The sequence below is a fragment of the Lepus europaeus genome, chromosome 11 (assembly GCF_033115175.1).
Source record: "Lepus europaeus isolate LE1 chromosome 11, mLepTim1.pri, whole genome shotgun sequence".
NCBI classification, from domain to species: Eukaryota; Metazoa; Chordata; class Mammalia; order Lagomorpha; family Leporidae; genus Lepus; species Lepus europaeus.
Window position 1 is genome coordinate 71685385 of NC_084837.1, and position 14625 is coordinate 71700009.

The 14625-nt window shown below is 40.3% G+C and overlaps 1 protein-coding gene across 1 annotated transcript in view; it reads right to left on the reverse strand.

Moving 5' to 3' along the window:
- ATP8B4 (ATPase phospholipid transporting 8B4 (putative)) overlaps positions 1 to 14625 on the reverse strand; it is a 281261-nt gene that overhangs the window by 153089 nt on the left and 113547 nt on the right. Inside the window, exon 6 of the mRNA XM_062206643.1 lies at positions 13312 to 13384. Coding sequence (XP_062062627.1) covers positions 13312 to 13384 — 73 coding nt within the window. The remainder of the gene's footprint in view (positions 1 to 13311; positions 13385 to 14625) is intronic.

Below are 14625 nucleotides of genomic sequence, written 5' to 3' on the forward strand. Positions count from 1 at the left end.
ACAGAGCAACAACAACAACAACAACCACAACAACAAAAATACTAAAAGGAAAAAAGAAAAAGATGCTGGGGAATAGGAAGGATAAAGGGAAGATAAACTGGAGGCTAAATGAGAGAGCAAGACAGAAGAGAAGACACAGTAAAAACACAATGGAAAGAATTCAGAGGTTGGATAGTTTATCTTTCGGAGAGAGAAATGCTTCTATTTTGCAGTCCTTTTTGAGCTTCGGAAATTACCTATCAAAATTCATTTTCAGAATTCTGGTGGCCTTCCATATTGGTAAATAGCTTATCTATTTTATTTTTAAATTTCAAATTTTACTTTAAAACAAGGTAAATTTTACTTTGAAATTTGGAAGGGTTTTGAAGCTCTAAAAAGAATTTACTTAAACTTTAGCAATTTCTTTTGAGACATTAGCCTAATAATTTTGTATGTCTGAATATATGATTGGCATTCGAAAACTGAAACTTTTTTACCCTTGTTTTCTTAAAAATTAGAATTGCCTCATTCTCAAGTCCTGGAGGTTAAAGTTATAATCAACCCACTCATTTCATTTTCTTAAACTTTTAAACGTCCAACCCAAATATGGGCCGTGTGTGTGTCTAGTTTGTCTAAATTGGGATAAAACAGAGCTGGTGAAAAAAAAGAAAAAACCTCAGTGACATCCCCTGAAGGAATACGTGAGTTTGCGTTACATAAAGGTTCCTCCACAATTCTGAATGGAAGAGCCACAGAGGCCTGTCAAGGCAGAAATTGTTTTCTAACTGTCAGTGTTCACAGAGCAAACTTATAAAGAGAACATGTTAAAAAGTGTGTGCTCCTGTTGAGCGAAAGACCACCCATCCAGGTTCTAAAGGGAAGTTTTTTGGTTTCTTTGGATTTTTTTTTTTTTTTTGAAAATTGACATTGATCCTGTTTCCCACATTTGTATTTCAATGCATAAATGCATAAGATACCACAGCTGGAGAGCCCAGTGCTCTTTGGGTCCCTGACTCTCCTCCCTTGAACCTAAAAAGTGCTGGAATTCCTTAATTCTAATTACCTATGATGGAAAATAGTCATGGCATACAGAGAAAGATACCTATTGGTACCTAGCTTTGCTATTCTTCAAAACTCCTCCAATAAGAATGACCCAGTGTTACTGTTTAATACTGAGCTCAACAATGTGTTAACACTTAACTTTGTGACAAATAAGGGAAGGGAGGTGGGCTGTCCAAGCTGGCTCTGAACATGTGACTGGGGCACCACTGCCACCTGGTGGCCAGATTCCTTCTCCACCCCACCCTCTATCCCCAAAGCCATGACCCAACTTAAGTGCTAAAACTGAGACCTAGGAGAGAACTTAAAAGGTTCAGAGAAAATGGAATTAAAAGAAGTCTATTTTGGTGCGAGAAAAGATAAAAGAAAATCCATTCATACAAGAGGTCTTCAAAAAGTTGATGAAAATTCATATCATGAAACAACTATGCATGGGTTTCAAAAATGCTTTGCACCAAAATATGTTTATCTCTTAATTCTATTTTTTCATGAACCTTTTAAGTTCTTGCATATAAGCCCCACAGGATCTGGGCTAACTGTTCCTGTTGGACTTCTGCCTTTCTACCTTCTGTATCTCTACTTGTTTCCTCCAGTCGCACCTTTGTCTTCAATACCTTCTGAACAACCTTCCTCCTATTTTTCTACTTCCTGTTCCCTGTCTTGCCCTCCCCTCATTCACCCACTCTTCACCCTTCCCCACAACTGAACCTTGGTATTCCCTCTCTCTTCTCTCTTTAAGGCTTCTCAATCCACTGTTATTTGGAGTGGGTAGGACTGACGGGGCATCAAGCAGAGTAAGTGCCCAATGTACTCATCATGAGTCAGTCCCCTCTTTTTCTCTAGTGCTCTCAGTAATAATTCAGAAAAGCAAAGGGCAAGAGAATTGCAATAATATCCCTGGTCACCTTTTTGCTAGAGATGCTGGGCCAGGAGTAGAGCAACACGTGTGTAGTCTTAGGGCCCATAAAACCCTGTAAGCCTCAGATCATGCCTCCTCCTGACCCCTGCCCTGTGTACCTCAGTGGACCCAATTCCTAGTTGATTCAGAAACTTGTGGTCCAGTTGTGTTTCTGATACAAGCAGCCAATATTCAGCAAGGCCTTGCTAGGTGTCTAATACTATCCTAAGAGCTTTACATGCAGTGTTCATAGAAACCCTGTAGTGTGGGTCCTGTTGTTAGCACCACTGTACTTTGGAGTAAAGTGAGATCCAGAAAGGTTCAGTCACTTGCTCTAGGTTACATAGTAAGTAGGGGAGCCAGGATCTGAATCCAGCAGTCTGAGGCATTTACTGCATATTAAATGTGTAAAAACCTCTTTGCTTTGAGGATTTTATAGTTTAGTAAAGGCAGTCTGTGATAAAGGTTCTAAGGGTCTTATGAACACAGTGTTATAGGAGTACAAATGAGAGGGGGGAAGAGAGAAAGGGAGAAATGGAGGGAGGGAGAGAGAACACCCCAGGGTTAGTAGTAGCTGAGGAAGGGCATCGTGGAAGAGTCTACATGTGATGGAAGGGAGGTCCCCCAAATAAGGCACTAGCCAGAGTAAAGAATGGAAAAGGGAAAGCATAATCAATCATCTGAAGTAAAAGATAAGCCAAACAGTCATTAATTCCAGCCAGAACCACCTTCAAAAGTCCTGTCCTTATTTTCTGATAATCACTGGTGTCTTTCCCCAGGCACTGCTAAGAGGGGCTCAGCTATGTCTCCCATAAAGGAAATAGTGCTTTGCAACACAACACTCCTTTTGCCATCTTCCACAGGCAACAGAAAGCCCTAGCAGCTGCCTCATCGACACCTGAAACCAACACTCCCATTAGAGAAAACTTGGGAAAAAATCCACCGAACATCTCCAAGTCCTCAGAGTCAGAGACATTGTCCTGGCTAGGAAAACAAAGAATAGGTAAGGTTTGTTGAGTTCAGAATCAAAGAAGCAAAATTTCCAACAATGCTAACACTTTACAGCTTGCAAAACACTCTCATAATTGTGTCCTTTCATTCTTTCAACAACTGTGTGGATGGGCAATACTGTTCCCATTACAAGGATGAGGAAGCTGGGGAGGTCATTTCTGGCCCAACAGTGAGGAAGAAACAGGTGTCCTGCACCAGAGGAACTCATGTGAAGTCCACTCCGGTTCTCAAGTCATGTATGACAGCATCATCAGATCTCACTAAGAAGCCCAAGGCTCTGAGAGACAGACTTAGGATCATACTCACAGCAACATACAGCTTAAATTTCAGAGCTGAAGCTAGAATTCAGAACTTCCGGTCCCAAAATGCATACATACTCTTTCCTCTGGTAAGCCATGAAATCACTAGAATACAACTATGTAAAAAGAAAGTCTTTTGTTTTGTTTTTGCTTTGTTGGTGTTTAAAAGCCAAAGTTACAATGGTGAAAGCATATTAGAATAAAAGCGCCATACCTGATGGCAAGATAAACTTGTAGAATTCATCTGAACACCACTTTTGGATCTCCCTTTATTATTTAAAGCCATTCTCACATATAGTTCTTTTCATCTTCCTTATCATCTATATTATCTTCTTTTAGTCCAAATACAAAAATTAAAAATGGCTCATTCATTATGAGTCAGAAACCAGAGGAAATGGTGAAAACGAAAGTGTGTAAGGTAACATTTCTAATTAAACTTCAAGATCCAATAAATTCATGTTGATTATCTACTAATATGTAGGTGATATGTCATTGTTTTGGGATTTTTTTTTCTTCCAATTGTTTGAAGAAGGAAGAGATGGAGGAGAAGGAAAAAGTGATGGAAAGAATAATAATGGCCATCACAGCATTCATTTATTAAAGGACAGGCTCTTCCTCTAGTCAAAACCACCCTTGTCCATATATTCCATCCCTGCAAACAGGTCTTTTCTTATAAACAGAACTTCGGGCTTTTACTGTTTTTAGGTAGTGTATGTTGTGTTGTACCTCTATACTTTGGCATAAAGCTTCTTCAATTCACCTTTGACAAGTTAGTCTCTGGAAGTACCCAACTTTCTACTTTATATATGAGATATATATATATTATATATATATATATATATATATAGGCATACCTATATATAAAGATACACATAAACAGAGCTGTATATATAGAGTCTATCTACAGCAATTTAGTTCAAACAAGTAAATGATTTGAAGCTATAAAACTTAAATAACAATGAAGACAATCAGACCACAAAATGCCCTCTATGGAACCATGTGTTACACAGGACAAGAAGAGATGATCTGATGGATCAAGAGAGAGGCAAGGTCGACTTCTGTACACACCTGGAGCCAAAGTCAAATTAATCTTTCTAACACTTTTATTTCTGAGAGGTGAAGTTTTCAATTCCTGCCTCATTCAATTCCTATTACAGAAGAATGCCCAGGTTTTAAAACAAAATTTTATCACAGCAAACACCTAAACATGAATGCCTTTTTGTGGGCATGATTAGGGGAGTGTATTCAAATAAGCTAAAAAAGCTAAATTCTCATCATGTTCAAATATGTTCATGGACAATAAGGAAATTTTTCTACCACCAGCTAAGAAAAGCAGAACAAAATCAAAGCATTGCCACCGAGGAAAACAGAAGATGTGCTTGGCTCCTGGAGTCCAAGTTCTGACAATATCAAGAACTTGTAGGGGCCGGCACCGTGGCTCACTTGGTTAATCCCTCACCTGTGGCACCGGCATCCCATAAGGGCGCCGGTTCTAGTCCCGGCTGCTCCCCTTCCAATCCAGCTTATCACTTAATGATAAAGCAGTAGAAGATGGCCCAAGTGCTTGGGCCCTGTACCTGCATGGGAAACCAGGAGGAAGCACCCGGCTCCTGGCTTCGGATCAGCACCGGCTGTAGCGGCCATTTTGCGAGTGAATCAATGAAAGGAAGACCTCTCTCTCTCTCTCTCTCTCTGTCAAATAAATTTAAAAAAAAAAAAAAAAACTTGTAGTGTGTTTTCTAACAGTTGCTTACTTGGTTCTTCTAAACAAGTAAATCTCATTGTGATATCTGATTCACACTCTGCCTTTTTCTTCTGATCCCCAAATAAAACAAAGTTTGTTTTGATTTCTGAGTGTCAGAGAGAGACAGAGACTGAGAGACAGAGAAAGAAAGAGAGTTCTCCCATCCAATGCTTCACTCCCAAATTACCCATAACCACTGAGGCTGGGCTGAGGCTGAAGCCAGGAGCTGGGAACTCAATCCAGGTCCCCCATAAGGATGGCAGGTATTCAATTACTTGAGCCATCAACACTGTCTCTTGGAGTCTGTATAGACAGGAAGCTGGAGTTAGAATCCTAGCCACATACTGATCCTAGATACTCAAATACAGCTCACAGGCATCCTGACTGGTAGCTTAATAGCTAGGCTAAACACCAGCCCCCAAGATTTTTATTTTAAAGGTGAAGAGTAAATTGGAATTCCTTATATGGAAAACAAAGGTAAAAAAAAAAAAACTGAATATCCCAGCCAACTGGCAATCTCACATGAGTTCCTTTCTTTGTTAAAAATTTAATGATATAGAAAGGCAGATGTCCTAAACAGCACTCTGGCCTCAGAATCAGCCCTTAAGGCATTTGGATCTGGCTCAAGAGCCCACGAGAGTATTTTAGGCATGGAAAGCCAAGACACTCTGGAAAAAAAAAAAAAACTAAATGAAAGATCTCTGTGAGTGAGATCCCAGTGGAAAGAATGGGCCATCAAAGAAGGAGGTACCTTTCTCTGAAGGGAGGACAGAACTTCCACTTTGACTATGACCTTGTCAAAATAAGATCGAAGTCGGTGAAATCAAAAGGCTTCCATAGCCTTGGCAACTCATGACAAGAGCCTAGGGAGATTACTGATGCCATAAACAAGAGTGTCAATTTGTTAAGTCAACAACAGGAGTCACTGTGCACTTACTCCTCATGTAGGATCTCTGTCCTTAATGTGTTGTTCAATGTGAATTAATGCTATAACTAGTAACTCAAACAGTACTTTATACTTTATGTTCTGCATGGGTGCAAACTGTTGAAATCTTTACTTAATATATACTAAATTGATCCTCTGTATATAGAGATAATTGAAAATTAATCTTGATGTGAATGGAATGGGAGAGGGAGCAGGAGTTGGGAGGGTTGCGGGTGGGAGGGAAGTTATGGGGAGGAAAAAGCCACTATAATCCATAAGCTGTACTTTGGAAATTTATATTTACTAAATAAAAGTTAAAAAAAATAAAATAAAATTTAACGTTAAACTGACATAAATCAAGTTGTAAATTCTAAGTTTGAACAGCTAAGGTTTCGCATTTTAATTGGATGACATATTCCCTATCACTTAATATCTAGGATCCAAACCTGAAGTCCTTAATTCTGGAAGCCCAAACTCAAGGCAATTGGGGTGTCTGTTCTAATGCAGTCAGGAACAGCAGATGGTAATGGTTATAAATGGGCTCCAGAGCTAGGTTGTCTGGTTTTAACTCCTGGATTTCCCACTAGCCAGTTGTTTAATGACAATTATGAATCTGTTTTCTCATCTATGAAATGGGGACACTAATAATACACGAGTATAACCTGCCCTTTTTTGGGCTAATGTGGGGATTAAGGGAGTTAATTCATATAACTTATTTCTAACATTGTCTGGTTTGTGGCACATAGTCAGTACATGCTAGCTATCATCCTGTCTTGGCTTCCCAAGATTGACCTCCGTGTAGTAACAGATCTGTGAATGTTGCTCCCCAAATGTAAGCTCTCTGACACCTCACCAGGTAACATTAGAAAGCAAGGAGCACCTGAAGAAAAGCAGCAGAACCTAGCCCTAGTGCTTGGGCTCCCACCACCCACATGGAAGACCTATATGGAGTACCTGGCTCTTGGCTTCAGCCTGCACAGCTCTGGCCACTGCAGCCACTTGGGAAGTGAACCAGCAGACGTAAGATCTCTCTCCCTCTCTGTAACTTTGCCTTTCAAATGAATAAATATTTTTAAATATGCATAAGAAAAAGGGGAAAGGAAGCACAAGTCATGCACACCACGCCCTCCTCTTAAATGTACCAGAGAAATCACCCCTTGGAGAGGGGAGTGAGCACTCAATGCCAAACATTGAGTGTTATTTTGATGGTGTTCCTCCAAATGAAAACAGGAGGAGCAGGAATAAGGGAAGTGTGGAAAATAAGCATTCTCACTTCATCATGTAACCACAATAAAGGGTCACATCTGTACTGCCCAATATGGTAGCCACAAGTCACATGTAGCTATTTAAATCTGAAATACTTAAAATTCAGTTCTTCAGTTGCACTAACCACTTGTTGAGTACTTGGGTTGCCACATGGGACTACTGGCTATACCATTGAATAACACAAATATAGAATATTTTCTTCATTGCAAAATTTCTGTTGGAAAGCACTGGATCACTGACCTCATAGGGACTTGCATAAAATGTGTGACTCATATTTAAACCAGTGTTGATGATGTGCCAATACAACTGGTTTCCTTCTAGCTGATAAACTTATGGATTTCATTCACTGGTTTTGCAATAGCAAGCAAGCATATATCACATAGAAAATATAGCTCAATTAAAAACAGATGAAGGGAAATACAAATTAGAGTATCAAGGCTAGAGGGCAAGTTGGAGCACAGATATTCTGGCTATGCCACCCTACAGTTACAAGAGTTGAAACATAGATTTGCCTCTCACTTTTCTGAACTCGCTCCTAAGAATCTGACAAATAAACATAGTACATTAATAGTGAATAAGTGAGTCCAGTCTAATATTGACCCTGTTAAGAGTATACCCAAGGGGTCTTTACCATGGGGCAAGTTTATTTTTTCCCAAAAACATTTTATTTAAGGTATGCACACTTCATGTAGTTCATAAATACAAATTTAGAAATAGTCATTCTTCTCACCCTATCCACCCTCCCACCTGAACTCCCACCCTTCCTCCTCTTCCCTCTCCTATTCCCATTCTTATATTTACTAAGATTTTCAATTAACTTTATACATATAAGATTAAACCTATGCTAAATAAAGAGTTCAACAAATAGTATGAAAAAAAAAAAAACTGTTCCTCAACAATCCAGACAAGGGCTGTTCAAAGTCATTGCATCTCAAAGTGTCAATTTCACTTCCATGGATTACCTTTTAGGTATTCTATTAGTTACCACAGATCAGAGAGAACATAAGGTATTTGTACCTTTGAGATTGGCTTATTTCACTAAGTATAATATTTTCCAGTTGCATCCATTTGGTTGCAAACTACAGGATTTCTTTTTTATCACTGTGTAGTATTCCATGGTGTACGTATCCTGTAATTTCATTATCCAGTATTCAGGTGATGGACATTGGGGTTGATTCCATATCTTAGCTGTTGTGAATTGAGCTGCAGTAAACATGGGGGTACAGATAACTCTTTCATATGCTGATTTAATTTCCCTTGGGCAAATTCCCAGGAGTGAGATGCCTGGATCATAGGGTAGGTCCATATACACATTTCTGAGTTATCTCCATACTGTCTTTCACAATGCCTGTATCAGTTTATATTCAAACCAACAATGGCTTACAGTACCTTTTTCCCCCTTGCCAGCATTTGTTGTTTACTGATTTCAGTATGAAAGCCATTCTAATGAGGGTGAGATGAAACATCATTATGGTTTGGATTTGCATTTCCCTGATGACTAGTGATCCTGAACATTTTTTCATGTGTCTGTTGGCCATTTGGATTTCCTCTTTTTGAAAAATGTCTGTTTAAGTCCTTTGCCCATTTCTTAACTGGATTGCTTGTTTTGTTGTTGTTTTCTTGAGCTCTTTATATACTGTATACTAATCCTTTGTCAGTTGCATAGTTTGCAAATAATTTCTCCCATTCTGTCAGCTGCCTCTTCGCTTTCCTGAGTGTTTCTTTCGCAGAAACTTTTCAATTTTACAGAAGCTTTTCAATTTTATGTAATCCCATCTGTCAAAATGGCTTTGATTGCCTGTGTTTCTGCAGTCTTTTCCAAGAAGTCTTTGCCTATGTCAATGTCTTGTAGGGTTTCACCAATGTTCTCTAATAATTTGATGGTATCAGGTTGTAAATTTAGGTCTCTGATCCATTTTTAGTGGATTTCTGTGTAAGGTGTAAGGTAGGGGTGTTGCTTCATATTTCTGCATGCAGAGATCCAGTTTTCCCAGGACCATTTGTTGAAGAGACTGTCCTTGCTCCAGGGATTCATTTTAGCTTCTTTGTCAAAGATAAGTTGGTTGTAGATGCATGAATTGATTTCTGGAGTCTCTTTTCTGTTCCATTGGTCTACTCATGTGTTTTTGTGACAGTACCAGGCTGTTTTGATTATAACTACCTTGTAGTATGTCTTGAAATCTGGTATTGTGATGCCTCCAGCTTTGTTTTTGTTGTAGAAGATTACTTAAGCTATTCAGAGTCTCCTATGTCTCCAAATGAATTTCAGCATCATTTTTTCTATATCTGAGAAGAATCTTCTTGGTATTTTGATTGGTATTGCATTGAATCTGTAAATTGCTTTCTGAAGAAAGGATATTTTGATGATATTGATTCTTTCAATCCATGAACATGGAAGATTTTTCTACTTATTTCTTTAATGTTTTGTAATTCTCATTATAGAGGTCTTTGATGTCCTTGGTTAGATTTATTCCAAAGTATTTAATTTTTTGTAGCTACTGTGAATTGGATTGATCTGAGAAGTTCTTTCTCAGCCATGACATTGTCTGTGAATACAATAGCTATTGATTTTTGTGTGTTAATTTTATATCCTTCTACTTTACCAAACTCTTTCATGAGTTCCAATAGTCTCTTAGTGGAGTCTTTTTGATCCCCCAGATACAGAATCATGTAATCTGCAAATAGGGATAGTTTGATTTCCTCCTTCCAAACTTGTATCTCTTTGATTTCTTTTTCTTGCCTAATGGCTCTGGCTGAAACTTCCAGGACTATATTGAATAGCAGTGGTGAGAGTGTGAATCCTTGTCTGGTTCCAGATTTTGGTGGGAATGCTTCCAATTCTTCCATGGGGCAAGTATAGTTTGTGCTGATTCCTTTATTTATTTTTTTTTTTGACAAGCAGAGTTAGATAGTAAGAGGGAGAGAGAGAGAGAGACAGAAAGGTCTTCCTTCCATTGGTTCACCCCCCAAATGGCTGCTGTGGCTGGTGCGTTGCGCCAATCCAAAGCCAGGAGCCAGGTGCTTCCTCTTGATCTCCCACGCGGGTGCAGGGCCCAAGCTCTTGGGTCATCCTCTACTGCCTTCCCGGGCCACAGCAGAGAGCTGGACTGGAAGAGGAGCAACTGGAACAGAATCCGGTGCCCCAACCAAGACTAGAACCCGGAGTACTGGTGCTGCAAGCGGAGGATTAGCCAAGTGCGCCACGGCACCAGAGTGCTGATTCCTTTATAACATAGCACCATTTGGCATAAAGTAGTTGCCCAAAAAAATTTGAATGTACACATCTGAGAATTCCTCATAGGCAAGTTTCCTTTTAAAATTTAAGGTTATCAGCCGGCGCCGTGGCTCAATAGGCTAATCCTCCACCTGTGGCGCTGGCACACCAGGTTCTAGTCCTGGTCAGGGTGCCGGATTCAGTCCTGGTCGCTCCTCTTCCTGTCCAGCTCTTGCTGTGGCCAGGAGGGCAGCTGAGGATAGCCCAAGTCCTTGGGCCCTGCATCTGCATGGGAGACCAGGAGAAGCAGCTGGCTCCTGGCTTCGGATCAGTGCGGTGCGCCAGGCACAGCGGCCATTGGGGGTTGAACCAACGGAAAAGAAAGACTTTTCTCTCTCTCTACTGTCCACTCTGCCTGTCAAAAAAATAAATAACAAAATAAATAAATAAATAAATAAATAAATAAATAAAATTTTAAGGTTATCTACTTAGAAGCACCAAAACTCTCCCATTGTATCCATTTTGAGAATAGAGTAAAATGTGCTGCATAGAATCCTTTCTGGGCCGGCGCCGCGGCTCACTAGGCTAATCCTCCGCCTTGCGGCGCCAGCACCCCAGGTTCTAGTCCCGGTCAGGGCGCCGGATTCTGTCCCAGTTGCCCCTCTTCCAGGCCAGCTCTCTGCTGTGGCCCGGGAGTGCAGTGGAGGATGGCCCAAGTGCTTGGGCCCTGCACCCCATGGGAGACCAGGAGAAGTACCTGGCTCCTGCCATCGGATTAGCAGGGTGCGCCGGCCGCAGCACGCCTATCGCGGCGGCCATTGGAGGGTGAACCAATGGCAAAAAGGAAGATCTTTCTATCTCTCTCTCTCTCACTGTCCACTCTGCCTGTCAAAAACTAAAAAATAAATTAAAAAAATTAAAAATTTTAAAAAAAGAAAAAAAGAATACTTTCTGCATAAAAAAGAATCTTGACTATATGTGATCTTTTCTTCATTAGGACATATAAATCTATTTACTGTTACTCCTGTGATCCATTATACTCTGAATTTTGAGAATTTATATCCACTTATCATTTTTTGTCTTGTTCTTATAAAAGATTGATATTTATTCATTCAACCAACATTTATTGAATGCTCCCTATGATATAACATGGCACTAGATGTCAGACAGTCAAATCAACATGCACTTTGATTTCAAGGATCTTGTAGCCTGTCTCAATTAAGAGAATCATAGCATATAAGAACTGAAAGGGATATCTGAAATCATACAATTGTCTAGCACTCTGATTTGGCATGTGAAAAAAACCAAAACCAAAAAAGATAAAGTATTTGCTCTCATTGGAGGAAGGGAGCAAAGACTCGGTTCTCGCCAGCTCCCCATCCACTGTCTCCATATTAGGTACCCTGAGCCCACCTACCAGGCCCATTCTGCTAGCTGACATCACCTCCTAGCACAGGGTTCCTAATCTCTAATGAGCTGGAAAATAAGCAAGACAAGCTCATTTAGAGGTGTCTAAAATAATAGTAAATAGATTGTGAGAACCTTACAGATTGTCCTACAAAGAAGGAACACAAGCCATGACTTTAAAACCTCATTTCGGCTGTTCTTGCTTATTTTTGGTTCTCAGCTATTTTCTAAAGCATTGAGGTTGCCAGAAAAATAAGTATTTCCCTACTTAAAATGTGACTGCTCTTATGAATGGACCCTTCACTGAGTCGTTTCTTAGCAATGGCTGACCCAACAGACTCAGTATACACAGAAGGGGTGTTCCGGAAAGACTATTGCTGAGTGGGAATGTTTGGGAGTCCTAATGCAGCTGTTGTTCTTGTAAACAGATCTTAGGGCCGTATTTCCCCGCTGTGGTAAAATTACTCCAATGAAATGAATACTACAACTTGTTATACAAATGATACTCAATACAAACATTTTCATAGGTATTCTAACCTATGTTTGACATAAACACTATGATAGTTCACATTTTTAATCTCTAGTTATCTTTGTCACCCTAAATTTTAACTACAGTAGTTGCATATATTTTGGTAATTATTAAAAGAATTTTTATTAAGGAAATTGCAACTTAGGGAGATTGAGAATATACATTATAGTATCATTTGATATACAAAGTAAGACTTCATTAACATTTTATTAACTAAACATAATCAATAATAATTTTATGATTATTCAGGAAGGAAAAATTAGAAGCACTAATCACAGAACTAAGTAATAGTATTCAAAATAGGTGAGAGAAAACCATTTTTTTTTTTTTTTTGACAGGCAGACTGGATAGTGAGAGAGAGAGACAGAGAGAAAGGTCTTCCTGTGCCATTGGTTCACCCTCCAATGGCCGCCGTGGCTGGCGCGCTGCGGCCGGCGCACCGTGCTGATCCGAAGCCAGGAGCCAGGTGCTTCCTCCTGGTCTCCCATGCGGGTGCAGGGCCCAAGCACTTGGGCCATCCTCCACTGCCTTCCCGGGCCATAGCAGAGAGCTGGCCTGGAAGAGGGGCAACTGGGATAGAATCCGGCGCCCCGACCGGGACTAGAACCCGGTGTGCCGGCGCCGCAAGGTGGAGGATTAGCCTGTTGAGCCGTGGCGCCGGCCGAGAAGACCGTTTTTAAGGTACTCAAAAGTCTTTAAAAAACTTTCTTTTACATAAAATGATTGATGGATCCTGACAATATCTTTTGTAACAATAGGTCCCTTAGGAAATAGACAAAGTGATAATCACTATTCTTACCTGAGCTTCTCTGTTATTGGAAGCCATGAATCAATTCATCTTTTCAAACATTTTATAATTGAGACTGCTTATAAATATACACTGGTATTCCCTTCTTAATTTCTTTAGATTATTATGGGTGTACTAAATTTGTAAGTGTAAACACATTAGATAAATTCTTTAGGTAATATTGAATACTTACAGCAACAAATTGGTTATTTTCTAATTTAATGATGTCTCCCACTTTGACATTCATCCATTTTTCATTCTGTAGTCTGAAAACAAAACCAAAATTATTATTTTCAAGAATGGAGAAAAAATCAGAAGTATAATCAAGGAAATATATTCACATGAGGTATCATATCTAGAGAAAGCAGATAAGACCTTCCTAGAAAATTAAATTTGAAAAGACCTTAGATGATGAAGTTCTTTGTGATGTGAGAACCAAGACCCAGAGAGGTAAAGTAATTTGCCCAAGAATACCCAGCAAGTTCGTGGTGCCCATGTGCTAAACCCAAGATGCCTAACTCGTGGTTGAGCACTCTTCCACCATCCCATGCAGCTTTAAGCAGCATCTGCGAACACTACGTGCATTCAATCATCGACATTCATTTCAAACTCTCATTAATAAACACAGCAACATCACTGCCGTTGTCTCAGAAGTCTATTGAACTGGAGGAGAAAAGTGAAGATGAAACAGTGGCGAGAAAGAATGATCCAGGGCAATAGTTAAAATACATAAAGAAGAAAAAAAAAGTTATAAACAAATTTGCAAAGGACAAGAACAACTGTGGATGATCAAAGACTTGATGAGAAGAACCACCTACAAACCACCCACAACACTGAGGATGGGTTGGTGACATTCTGACAGGCTAAAACTGCTATTGCTTAGAACAGAGAGTAACAACACAGCCAACACATTGCACAGCTTGCTTTAAAGTTCAGGTAGAGGGGCTGGCGCTGTGGTGCAACGGGATAATGCCCTGGTCTGAAGCACCGACATCCCATATGGGCGCTGGTTCAAGTCCCGGCTGTTCCACTTCCAACCCAGCTCTCTGCTGTGGCCTGGGAAAGCAGTACAAGATGGCCCAAGTGCTTGGGCCCCTGCACCCATGTGGGAGACCCGGAGGAAGCTCCTGGCTCCTGGCTTCGGATCAGCGCAGCTCCAGCCACTGCAGCCAACTTGGGAGTGAACCATTGGATGGAAGACCTCTCTCTCTCCCTCTCTCTCTCCCTCTCTCTCCCTTTCTCTCTCTCTCTCTCTCTCCCTCTCTCCCTCCCCGCCCCGCCTCTTCTCTCTCTCTGTGTAACTTTGACTTTCAAATAAATAAATCTAAAAAAATAATAAAGCTCAGGTATATAATGAAGCCCCTCATCTACTCTTCACCAAGTTCAAAGGGAGTTATAATGAAAACTATTGTAGACATGTGATCTAACCCCTTAGTGACAAGTTAGTCCCAGCTGCCCAAAGCCAAACCAGCTGTCTGGAAACAGACCACGTGTGGCACGGGTGCTA